Genomic DNA, 11,645 nt, shown 5'->3' with positions numbered 1-11,645 from the left:
TTTCTCCCTGGGATCATTCTGGTGAACCTGCTCTGTCCCCTCCTGGGCCAGTCTCCCCTTCCTGAGGAGCGGGACCCAGACCTGAACCCGGTTCCTCCTGATGGGGCTGTGTGAATTTATCTGCCTTGCATTCCTTTGATCTATGATTGGGAGGGTGGATGTGTGGGACACGGGGGGAGCAGTGTAGAGATATCTCTGGGACCAGTAACATGAACCTGGGCTAATGTCCCACAGACATGGTCCAAATCCCAATGTGACAGGTGCTAACATCTCATTTCAATAAAAATCTGGACTTAAAAAGACAGCCCAAAGACTCCCACGTATTCCCTGTGGACTCTTCTCTCATTCCCTTCAGAGGAGGATTCTGCCGTCTTTCCCCGGTGTCATTCCAGTGATTCTCTGTGTAATTCCAGACCCTGAGCAATGTGGGCAACTCTAAGCTGCCCCCTGGGTAATTCGGGAGAAATGTGGAGTAAATGCCATCCCAGCAGATGCTCACACCCCAGGAACAAACACCAACATTGACATCCAACTTACTGCTGACAGCAGTTTCCAACCCAATACAGAGACTCCAGCCATTCCCCAGTAACCACATCACTACAAATACCTTTCATCCAAATGTTGCTGTCTTCAAATAGACACATCTTCCTGTTTGACAAAGCTGTCATTGTGTGTAAGAGACGTGGAGATAACTACGAGATGAAGGAAGTGGTTGACTTGAGTATTTACAAACTAACAAACAACCCAACGACAGACAACGAAAATAAAAAGGTGAGCAACATTTAACAATCTCTTCCCTGCCTGCCCCCCCCCTCCACCCCCCTCCCCCTCTCCACCCCACTCCTCTCCCTGTTCCCCCTGTCCCTCCCCCCGTCCCCCCCTCCCCTCCCCCGTCCCCCCCCTCCCCTCCCCCGTCCCTGTCCCTCCTCCCTGTCCCCTCCTTGTCCCCTCCTCCCTGTCCCCTCCTTGTCCTCCCCTCCTCCCTGTCCCCTCCTCTCTGTCCCCCCTCTAACAGTAACCTTAAACCTCCTCCAACGTTTCCCCTAACCCTAACCCTAAACCCCCTGGAACCCTAACCCCCCTCTAACCCTAGTCCTACCATTCCTTTCCAGGATGAGGATTGCTGTATTGTCCCCCCCAGGACCTGCCCTGGGTTCCCGCGATCTCGATGTTATTGTTCAGTGTTGTCTCCAACTTTGTTTCATTGCTGTGTTCTTGTTGATGCAGTGGTCCCATGGATTCTACCTCACACACCTGCACGGACAAAATGGCTTTGAATTCTTCTGTAAGACTAAAGACTTGAAGAAGAAATGGCTGGAACAGTTTGGAATGGCGCTGTGAGTAGCGTCAAGTCCTTACACGGTACCGGAACAGACCCTTCAGCCCAGCTCCGCATTGGCTGACCAGGTTCCCAAATTAAACTAAACTAGACCCTGCCCATCCCCCAACACCGACCCCCGCCCATCCCCCAACACCGACCCCCGCCCATCCCCCAACACCGACCCCCGCCCATCCCCCAACACGGACCCCCGCCCATCCCCCAACACGGACCGCCGCCCATCCCCAACACGGACCGCCGCCCATCCCCCGACACAGACCCTCGCCCATCCCCAATACCGACCTCTGCCCATCCCCCAACATCACCCCCGCCCATCACCCAACACCCGGCCTGTACACCAACAACAAAACTGCTACTGCCTTTTGGGTGGTGTATACAGACAGACACACACGCAGGCACGCGCGCACACACAGACACACGCACACACATACACAGACGCACACACAGACACGCAGAGACACAGATGCAGAGATGCAGACGCGGAAACACAGACGCGCACAGGCACACATCCCCCCGCGCACACGCACAAAGACACACACGCAAAGATACACGCCCTCCCACACACACGCACAGAAACACACAGACACACGTCCCCCCCCACACGTGCACAAACGCGCGCGCGCACACACACACACACACACACACACAGACTCACCCCCCTCCCACGCACGCGCGCGCGCACACACACACACACACACACACACACACAAACACACACACAAACACACACAAACACCCCCCCATACACACAACTTTTTACTGCAACTTCCTAACCGATTCCACCTTTGCCCTGCGCAGGACAGTGTTGGAGACATTACCTGGGGAAGGGGGGGTTTAGGGTACACTCTGTGTAGAGCACCAGGGATGTGTGAGAAGAGAGAGAGAGAGAGGTGGGAGGTCAGTCATTTAGAGACGGTGCCTGCGCTCCCATCAGTCCAGGCCTGTTCTTATCAGCACTTGTAATCACTGTAAACAAAATACACAGTCAGTGTTGGACACACGTCATTGATGTAATGTTTCTGTTGGGACCTCGAGATCTCCTTCGGATAATCCGATTTTTGGATGATTGGTAGTTGGATAATTGAGGTTCCTCTGTACTGCACATACGAACCACCCTCTATGTGAAAATGTTGCCCCTCAGGTCCCTTTTAAATCTTTCTGCTCTCACCTTAAACCTGTGCCCTCTAGTTCTGAGCTCCCCAACTCTCGGACAAAGACTTTTTGTCCATGAAGACTTTATCCATGCCCCTCGTGAGATTACAAATCTCTATCGGGTCACCCCTCGAGCTCCAGTGAAAAAAGTCCCAGCCTTTTCCTCTAACCCAAGCCCTCCGTTTTCAGCAATACCCTGGTAAAACTTTGGTGACCAGAACTGTACACAGTATTCCCAAAGTGGCCTCATCAACATCCCGTACAACCGCAACATGATGTCCCCAACTCCCTGTACTCAAAGGTCTGAGTAATGAAGGTAAGCGTGCTAATCGCCTTCTTAACCCCCCCGTCTAAGAATAATGTAGCTGAACCCCTAGGCCTCTCTGTTCCACAACACTCCCCAGGGCCCGACCAATAACTGTGTAAATCCTGCCCTGGTCTGTTTTACCAAAATGCAGCACCTTGTATTTTTCCAAATTCAACTCCATCTGCCACTCAACCCATTGACCCAACCTATCAAGATCCCTTTGTAATCTTAGATATCCTTCTTCATTGTCCACCATACCATCAATCTTGATGTCATCTGCAAAATTATTTATCATGCCTCCGATATTCTCATACACATCATTTATATAAATGACAAACAGCAATGAATCCAGTACCGACCCGTATGGAACATCACTGATCACATCCCTCAAGCCGAGAGTCAACCCTCCACACTGCCCTCTGCCTCCTGCTGTAAAGCCAATTTTCTATCCAATTGGCAAGATCTCCCTGAATCACAAGTGATCCACGTTAATTAGTCTGTTCCCTTCAAGAAGCAGAAATCTAACACGCCAATCATTCCAAATCCCGAGCTTACCTCTCATCCCTACAGTTTTTAAATGTCTCCTGAACATGGCCACGTTTCATGAATCCCTCCATTCGCATCTGCCCTACTCTCCATCCTCAGTAACATGATGGACAGTGTTGGTAACAGAGCTACCATGCAGCACCTGCTCAGCAATAACCTGCTCAGTGACGCCCAGTTTGGGATCCCCCAGGGTCACTCAGCTCCTGACCTCATTCCAACCTTGGCTCAAACATGGACAGAAGAGCTGGATTCCAGAGGGGAGGGGAGAGGGACAGCCCTTGACATCAAGGCTGCATTTCACTGGGAGTGGCATCAAGGAGCCCTCATGGGAACACCTATATATTTGTGGATTATGTGAATTGAAAACATTTGATCTCTGGCACTTCATGGATAGGGAAGGATTTATAACTCAACTTTTGGAATTCAGCATTGAAAATCGCAGATGAACTAGGCTCATCTGTTTACAAAAAGCAAAGTGATTCTTCAAAGAGATTAAAAAATGCTTAATGCCCTGTAATTGCTCAGAAAACATAAGTTTCAGAGGGTCCCCCCTGTTCAGGGTAGCCTAGCAACAGCCTCTGAACTGAATGCACTCTGTTTTCCAGTAAACTGAGAAGTGCCAATGGAGAAAAAAATCGAAGGATACCATCCTTCTCTCTCAGTCAGAAAGAGCCAACATTTCTTGATTCAAAACAGTCTAAAAGGCTGGGTCCCTCTCAGTGAGGTACTTTGAAAGCCCCAAACTAAATTTCAGAAATCCGAACTTCTAAATGTCCATTTGAATCGAAAATCTAGTTCAAAGGTCATCCATCACTTTGTAACTAACAGCAACTTGATCTCAACAACAGGAAACCTGAGGAACTGTGAAAAGTTTGTTCATTCCACCCTTTGGCCCTTGACCCTTGATCTTTTTCCCTAATTTTTCCAAACTCTCAATACTTTGCAGAACTGTGTCTTATCTTAATGCTTGTCTGATTAAGAATGAACATGTTTTAAGTCTACACAGTAGCTTAGTTATTAACCTGTTTTGCTCCATCTTTAACAAAACGGTTTGGGTAAATCAGAAACAAAACCAGAAATTGCTGCAGCATTAATGGAGAGAAATCAGAGTTGACATTTAGGTCCTTACTCTAAACTGATGGTAGCTTGGAAAGAGTTAGAATTTGATTTCTTGAAGGCATCTGGTTAAAGTCTCTTTTAGCGAGTTTTGAGAAGATTTATAGCTCAAGTTGAGGTTCTGGATGTAAGTTTGCTCGCTGAGTTGGAAGGTTCATTTTCAGACGTTTCGTCACTACACGAGGTAACATCATCAGTGAGTTTCCGGTGAAGCACTGATCTTAGTGACCTGTTTTTGATTGATGTGTTTTGAGTTCCGTGCGTGTCTCTGTTTAGTCTGTCGCAGGGTGGGTGTGTTGTCCCAGTCGAAGTGGTGTCCTCCTCCATCTGTGTGGAAGGATCCTAGTGACAGTGGGTTATGACACTTGCGAGAATTCCTCAAAGCATGGCATTCCAGTTGGAACTCCATTAACAAACACATCGACTTGGACCCCATTTACCACCCCTGAGAAAAAGTACAGGAAATGACATCACACAGGAAATGTCATCACCGAGCCAAGGAAACCTAAACACTTCAATAGAAAGTGGGTCACTAACCCCAGTGCTTCACCAGAGGCTCACCGGTATGGTGACGAAACGTCTGAAACTGAACCTTCCAGCTCAGTGAGCAAACCTACGTCCAAAGTCTCTTTTGTTCTGATTAACAGAGAGACAAATTGGCCATTTGGATGCTGTAGTAGAATGAATTGTGCCCTTGGTGCTGTCTATGGAACAATGGGACTGATTACCAGCACACTCCTCCTTTCAGAGTCATAACAGCCGGTAGTGTCCATCCCTCTGGTCCAGAATTCAGGTTCAAGTCCTGTCTCAGGATGTGATGATCACAGAGAGGTGTGTTATAAAATAACTTGGTCATGGTGGCAGTGAAGTTGCTATCGATTGTTAAGAAGCTCATCTGGTTCATTAATGTCCTTGAGGGAAGGAAACTGCCATCTTTACCTGGTCAGGCTGACGTGTGACTGAGTAATGGGGTTGACTCTGAAATGACTTGGAGGGCCCAACAGTACAAGGGCAGATAGGTAGGGACAAGATATGGAGACCCTGCTGGTTTACTCACATCCCATGAAAGCATTAAACAAAACCTCAGCAGTTGTTGAAGCCTTAGGGTGGTACAGTGGCTCAGTGGTTAGCACTGCTACCTCCCAGCGCCAGGCACCTGGGCTCGATTCCATCCTTGGGTGACTGTCTGTGTGGATTCTCCCCGTGTCTGCGTGGGTTTCCTCGGGTGCTCCGTTTCCTCTCTCAGTCCAAAGATGTGCGGGTCAGGTGAATTACCCTGGTGTTAGGTACATAACTCAGAGGGAAGTAGGTTTGAGTGGGTTACTCTTCAGAGGGTTGGTGTGGACTTGTTGGGCTGAAGGGTCTGTTTCCACACTACAGGGAATCTAATCTGATCTAAATCTAATCTATTCTTAATCAAAAAGTCTGTTTGTTTCATTGTCACCTCAGTTTTTTGTTTTGTTTCTGTTCTTTGATTAGATCAAATATCCGGCCAGAGAACGGTAACAGCAATAATCACACGTTCAGTATGCACAGCTTCGAGAGGATCACCTGCTGCTCTGCTTGCCGGATGTTGCTCAGGTCAGAATGTCAGACCATCACTGTCAGTGCTGTTTGTGTTCTACCTTCACCTGGTTCAACTCAAACCAAGGTCAGAAACCACAGACACCCCTGGGAGCTGACAGGAACTGCAGGGATGGGCAGACTGCTCTGAATCCGGGCGGAGGTTGGGGGAGTGTTCACAGAATCAGGGAGGTTGGAATTCAGGGAGCAAGAGGCAGTTTGAGCTTTGAGAATGGCAAGATTTTTCCTGTAGGGATGTGACTCCCTGGGATGGATGTGATCAGATATTAAAGTGAGAGGAAGTCAGGGTTGAGTCAAATGTGCAGCATCTGAACTGGTCAAACGTTATCTCAGTCTGACGTTCCCCTGGAATTTGAGTTTATTCCGAACCAAGGGTAGGGACTCGCAGCAGCCCGTCTCCCAGTGACACAAGGTCGTTTCCAATCAGCAGCTGAGACCAGCTGTTCCTGCTTAATAACAGCTGGAGATGTCAGCCTGGTTCACTCTCGCCCTGACATCCCCTCTGCATCACCCTGGCCTTTCATAATAACCATCATTACACCATGGGCTGGATGGGCAGAATAGCCTCCTGTTATACCCTTATGATGTTCTGACAAGTGCTGGCTTTGCTCTCCACATTCGCTCCCCGACGTCTGTAACTCACCGCTCGCCCGTCACCCTTCACCCCTCTCCCTCTGCCCCTCTCCCTCTGCCCCTCTCCCTCTGCCCCTCTCCTCTGCCCTCTCCCTCTGCCCCTCTCCCTCTGCCCCTTTCCTTCTGCCCCTCACCTTCTGCCCCTCACCTTCTGCCCCTTTCCCTCTGCCCCTTTCCCTCTGCCCCTTTCCCTCTGCCCCTCTCCCTCTGCCCCTCTCCCTCTGCCCCTCTCCCTCTGCCCCTTTCCCTCTGCCCCTTTCCCTCTGCCCCTCTCCCTCTGCCCCTCTCCCTCTGCCCCTCTCCCTCTGCCCCTTTCCCTCTGCCCCTCACCTTCTGCCCCTCACCTTCTGCCCCTCACCTTCTGCCCCTCACCTTCTGCCCCTCACCTTCTGCCCCTCTCCCTCTGCCCCTCTCCCTCTGCCCCTCTCCCTCTGCCCCTCTCCCTCTGCCCCTTTCCCTCTGCCCCTCACCTTCTGCCCCTCACCTTCTGCCCCTCTCCCTCTGCCCCTCTCCCTCTGCCCCTCTCCCTCTGCCCCTCTCCCTCTGCCCCTCACCTTCTGCCCCTCACCTTCTGCCCCCCTCTCTCTGCCCCGTTCCCTGCTCATTTAATGTCCTCCTCCAACATCTCTCTGGTGCTACCCTGTCAACTATTTACCTGCTTTATGCATGGATAAAATGAGTTTTGATATTGTATGAAAGGTGCTATGTCAATGCAGCAGTTGTTGGCACTGCTTTCTGCAGAGCCCTGTTTCAATCGGTGATCGACTTTCACCAACTCTGAAAGACGTTGCAGATTTTGTGGGTGATACTGCCCCCTGCTGCTCGAGCGAGAGACATCAGCCACAGGGCACCTTCACAGGGACATTCTGGGCAGTAATCGGAGGGGAAGGTTCCCAGTTCAGGATGCCCCCTCCCCTCCCCCCCCTCCCTGACACATTGCCCAGGAATATCCCCCTCCCCTCCCCCCTCCCTGACACATTACCCAGGGACATCCCCCTCCCCACCCCCTCCCTGACACATTACCCAGGGACATCCCCCTCCCCTCCCCCCTCCCTGACACATTGCCCAGGGACATCCCCCTCCCCTCCCCCCTCCCTGACACATTGCCCAGGGACATCCCCCTCCCCTCCCCCCTCCCTGACACATTGCCCAGGGATATCCCTATCCCACTGACACTGGCCTTTCCCATCTCGGGTACATTCTGTCCACAGTCCGATGGAACGCCTGGTGATTGTCCCCTGTCTCCTCTGTCCTGCTCAGACCAAAAGATGTTGGGGTTAAAACTGATTGTCCCCCCCAGATGTTCAATCCTGTCACCTGACAGCTGTGAGACCCCTGCCCTCTCCCCCCACCCCAACCTGGTCAACAGCTTGGCAACACCACACTGACAGAGCAACACTCCCCGAGAGATATTCACTCATCACCCCACTCTCTCAACTCCTTACACCCCCTCCATCTCTACACCCCCTCCCTATCTCTGTAACCCCCTCCAGCTCCTACACCCCCTCCTTATCTCTGTAACCCCCTCCAGCCCCTACACCCCCTCCCTATCTCTGTAAACCCCTCCAGCCCCTACACCCCCTCCCTATCTCTGTAAACCCCTCCAGCCCCCACACCCCCTCCCTATCTCTGTAACTCCCTCCCTATCCCTGTCACCTGCTCCAGTTTCTGAAACCCTCTGTGATCCTGCCTCTTGAACATCATTCCGTGACCTCTGGCCCCCTATGATTGGGGTGAGTGCCTTCAGCTATTCCCCTCCTGACCTTTGACCCCTCTGTCTGCATTTCGGATGGTCCATGAATCTCCTCCTTTGACCAGGAATTTGGCGAAATGTCTGAGTAAGTCCTTAATGGAGTCCGTGTCAAATAATCCCTGATAAAGCAGCTTAGGTGTTTCCTTCAGCCTGAGGTGCTATATCAATGCAGGGTGATGTTGTTGTGTTGCAGTGCTGACTGTAATTGTGGATATCCTCTCCCCTCAGGGGTATATTTTATCAGGGTTACCTTTGTACAAGGTGTGGAGCTGGAGCACACAAGGAATGTTTAGGCAGAGTGGGAATCTGCAGCAAGGCAGCAGGTAGGTTCCAGAATGAATACTCTCAGAATTTCATAGCCACGCTGACAGAGCGATACCGCACTGTGTCTGAGCACCACCAACAGCCTGTTCAGAAATATCACTGCACCCACTGGGGACAGGCAACACTTTAACCTCAACCTCCTGGTACAGTGGGAAGGACACTAACACACCACCACCTTCCCATTAGATTACAGGGTGTATGTACATATTGATCCCCAAGTGAATCCCACTGCCTCGCTCTCTCCCCACTGCCTCGCTCTCTCCCCACTGCCTCGCTCTCTCCCCACTGCCTCGCTCTCTCCCCACTGCCTCGCTCTCTCCCCACTGCCTCGCTCTCTCCCCACTGCCTCGCTCTCTCCCCACTGCCTCGCTCTCTCCCCACTGCCTCGCTCTCTCCCCACTGCCTCGCTCTCTCCCCACTGCCTCGCTCTCTCCCCACTGCCCTGTATCGATCCCAAACTAATCCCACTGCCCCCACTCTCTCTCCCCACAGCCCTGTATTAATCTCCAAAATAGTCCCATTTCTGTTTTCATTCTTAATTCCTGTGAAGACACAGTCTGCTCATGGATGGTGTCTATCTGCCCCAGAGGAGGGGGTGTGTCTGCCCCAGAGGAGGGGGTGTGTCTGCCCCAGAGGAGGGGGTGTGTCTGCCCAGGGGTGGGGTCTCTACCCCTGGGGGTAGGGGGTGTGTCTGTCCCAGAGGAGGGGGTGTGTCTGCCCAGGGGTGGGGTCTCTCTGCCCAGGGGTGGGGTCTCTACCCCTGGGGGTAGGGGGTGTGTCTGTCCCAGAGGAGGGGGCGTGTCTGCCCTGGGGTGGGTTGGTCCCTCAGGTCCCTGTGAATGAGCTGAGCTATTTCCTGAGACTTCAGGGACAGTGATGGGATCGTGCCGGGTAACAGCAGTCAGGACGGTGGGTCTCCCGGGGGCTCTGTCTTCAGTCTCTGACTCGGGATCTGTCTCAGGAACACGCTCTGAGATAGACGTCTGTCTGAGCAGCAGGGATCTGTCCGGGCGTGTGGGATTTACTAACTCGATATTTAATTTAATTCCAGATTCTGGGAGAATGAACCAGGGGGTAAGTGTCTCAGCTAGCATGACTGGGAGGGGGGGGGGGGTGGGTGGGGGGGTGGGATGTGCCCCCGAGCACGGGGGGGGAGGGAGGGAGTGGTTAAAAGTGGAGGGCGCTGTCTGATTGAACGCTCGCTGGGAGTTCCATCAGGCTGCAGTAATCGGGCTTCAGCAAAACCCTCTGTCTGATCCAGGGCAGAAAGGACTTCATTAGATTATCAACAAGTTACATTTATATAGGACCCTTTACAGATAACACTGAGTGGAAATTAATCATAATACTCAGCAGAACGTGCAAGGACAGTGACTGACAGCTCAGGTGATGAAAGAAACAGAAAAGTGATGATAGTTAGGAAGGGAATTCCAGACCCCAGCACAGACATCACTGGGGCAAGGGGGTAGGGGCTGGAGGGGGTTACAGAGATAGGGAGGGGTGAAATAGGCATTTGATGCAGTGCCCCTTGTGAGGAAAGCTATATGTTGGGGTATAAAAGTGACAGTAACAAAGTGGATGTAAAAGTGGCCGAGTGGTGAGCGACAGAGGGAAACAGGCGCTGGGTAGTGTTTGGGTTGGATCGATGTTTGGGGTTGGGTGCCAACGTGTGTGTGTTGGGAAACGTACCTTTTATGAATCAACGTGAGGGGACATTCTCTGTTTGATGGTGTTTCTTTTCTGCTCTGGTACAGAGGTGGTTTAATGGACACAAGAGTAGCAGCAGACACACAGATCCCGGTGAGTACCACCCAGTTTCAGTGCTGAGGGAGTGCCGCACTGTCAGAGGGTCAGTGCTGAGGGTGTGCCGCACTGTCGGAGGGTCAGTGCTGAGGGTGTGCCGCACTGTCGGAGGGTCAGTGCTGAGGGTGTGCCGCACTGTCAGAAGGTCAGTGCTGAGGGAGTACTGCATTATCAGAGGGTCAGTGCTGAGGGAGTGCTGCACTGTCAGAGGGTCAGTGCTGAGGGAGTGCTGCACTGTCAGAGGGTCAGTGCTGAGGGTGTGCCGCACTGTCAGAGGGTCAGTGCTGAGGGATTACTGCATTATCAGAGGGTCAGTACTGAGGGAGTGCTGCACTGTCAGAGGGTCAGTGCTGAGGGAGTGCTGCATTATCAGATGGTCAGTACTGAGGGAGTGCTGCACTGTCAGAGGGTCAGTACTGAGGGAGTGCCGCACTGTCGGAGGGTCAGTACTGAGGGAGTGCTGCACTGTCAGAGGGTCAGTGCTGAGGGAGTGCTGCACTGTCAGACGGCCAGTGCTGAGGGAGTGCTGCACTGTCAGAGGGTCAGTGCTGAGGGAGTGCTGCACTGTCAGAGGATCAGTGCTGAGGGAGTGCTGCACTGTCAGAGGGTCAGTGCTGAGGGAGTGCTGCACTGTCAGAGGGTCAGTGCTGAGGGAGTGCTGCGCTGTCAGACGGCCAGTGCTGAGGGAGTGCTGCACTGTCAGAGGGTCAGTGCTCGGGGAGAGAATAACTACAGAAGATCCCAGTGTTCCTCTGAGCTACCCAGTGTCCTGCCATTCATTAAATACTCTCTCATCTTGTTTCTTCTTCCAAACTGCATCACCTCACACTTATCAGGATTAAATACTATCTGCCCATCTACCAACCCATCTATATTTCCCTCTAGCCTACAAACATCATCTTCACTATTAACCCTCCCACCAACCTTGGTATCATCTGTAAAGTGCTTAACATTCCCCCAGCATTTTCATCTATAACAGTATGTAACAATCAGGGTCCCAGTCCTGATCCTTGTGATACACCCCTGGACACCAGTCCCACAAACAGCCTTCTCTCACTACTCTCTGTGTCCCATCACTCAGTCTGTTT

At 52.0% G+C, this 11,645-nt stretch overlaps 2 protein-coding genes across 2 annotated transcripts in view; both read left to right on the top strand.

Annotated features, from left to right (window-relative positions):
- Positions 1-439, top strand: part of LOC132818575 (collagen alpha-1(XI) chain-like) — a 153,580-nt gene extending 153,141 nt beyond the window's left edge. The window contains exon 6 of the mRNA XM_060829633.1: positions 356-439. Coding sequence (XP_060685616.1) covers positions 356-439 — 84 coding nt within the window. The remainder of the gene's footprint in view (positions 1-355) is intronic.
- Positions 440-618: 179 nt separating this feature from the next.
- The window catches only part of LOC132818574 (guanine nucleotide exchange factor VAV3-like), a 49,615-nt gene continuing 38,588 nt past the window's right edge, over positions 619-11,645 (top strand). The window contains exons 1-6 of the mRNA XM_060829632.1: positions 619-771; positions 1,228-1,337; positions 5,940-6,041; positions 8,659-8,753; positions 9,806-9,828; positions 10,509-10,554. Coding sequence (XP_060685615.1) covers positions 619-771; positions 1,228-1,337; positions 5,940-6,041; positions 8,659-8,753; positions 9,806-9,828; positions 10,509-10,554 — 529 coding nt within the window. The remainder of the gene's footprint in view (positions 772-1,227; positions 1,338-5,939; positions 6,042-8,658; positions 8,754-9,805; positions 9,829-10,508; positions 10,555-11,645) is intronic.

This window comes from Hemiscyllium ocellatum, chromosome 9 (genome assembly GCF_020745735.1).
Source record: "Hemiscyllium ocellatum isolate sHemOce1 chromosome 9, sHemOce1.pat.X.cur, whole genome shotgun sequence".
In the NCBI taxonomy this organism is placed as follows: Eukaryota; Metazoa; Chordata; class Chondrichthyes; order Orectolobiformes; family Hemiscylliidae; genus Hemiscyllium; species Hemiscyllium ocellatum.
Note: the sequence above shows the minus strand (reverse complement) of the source record. Positions and strands in the feature narration are given on the sequence as shown.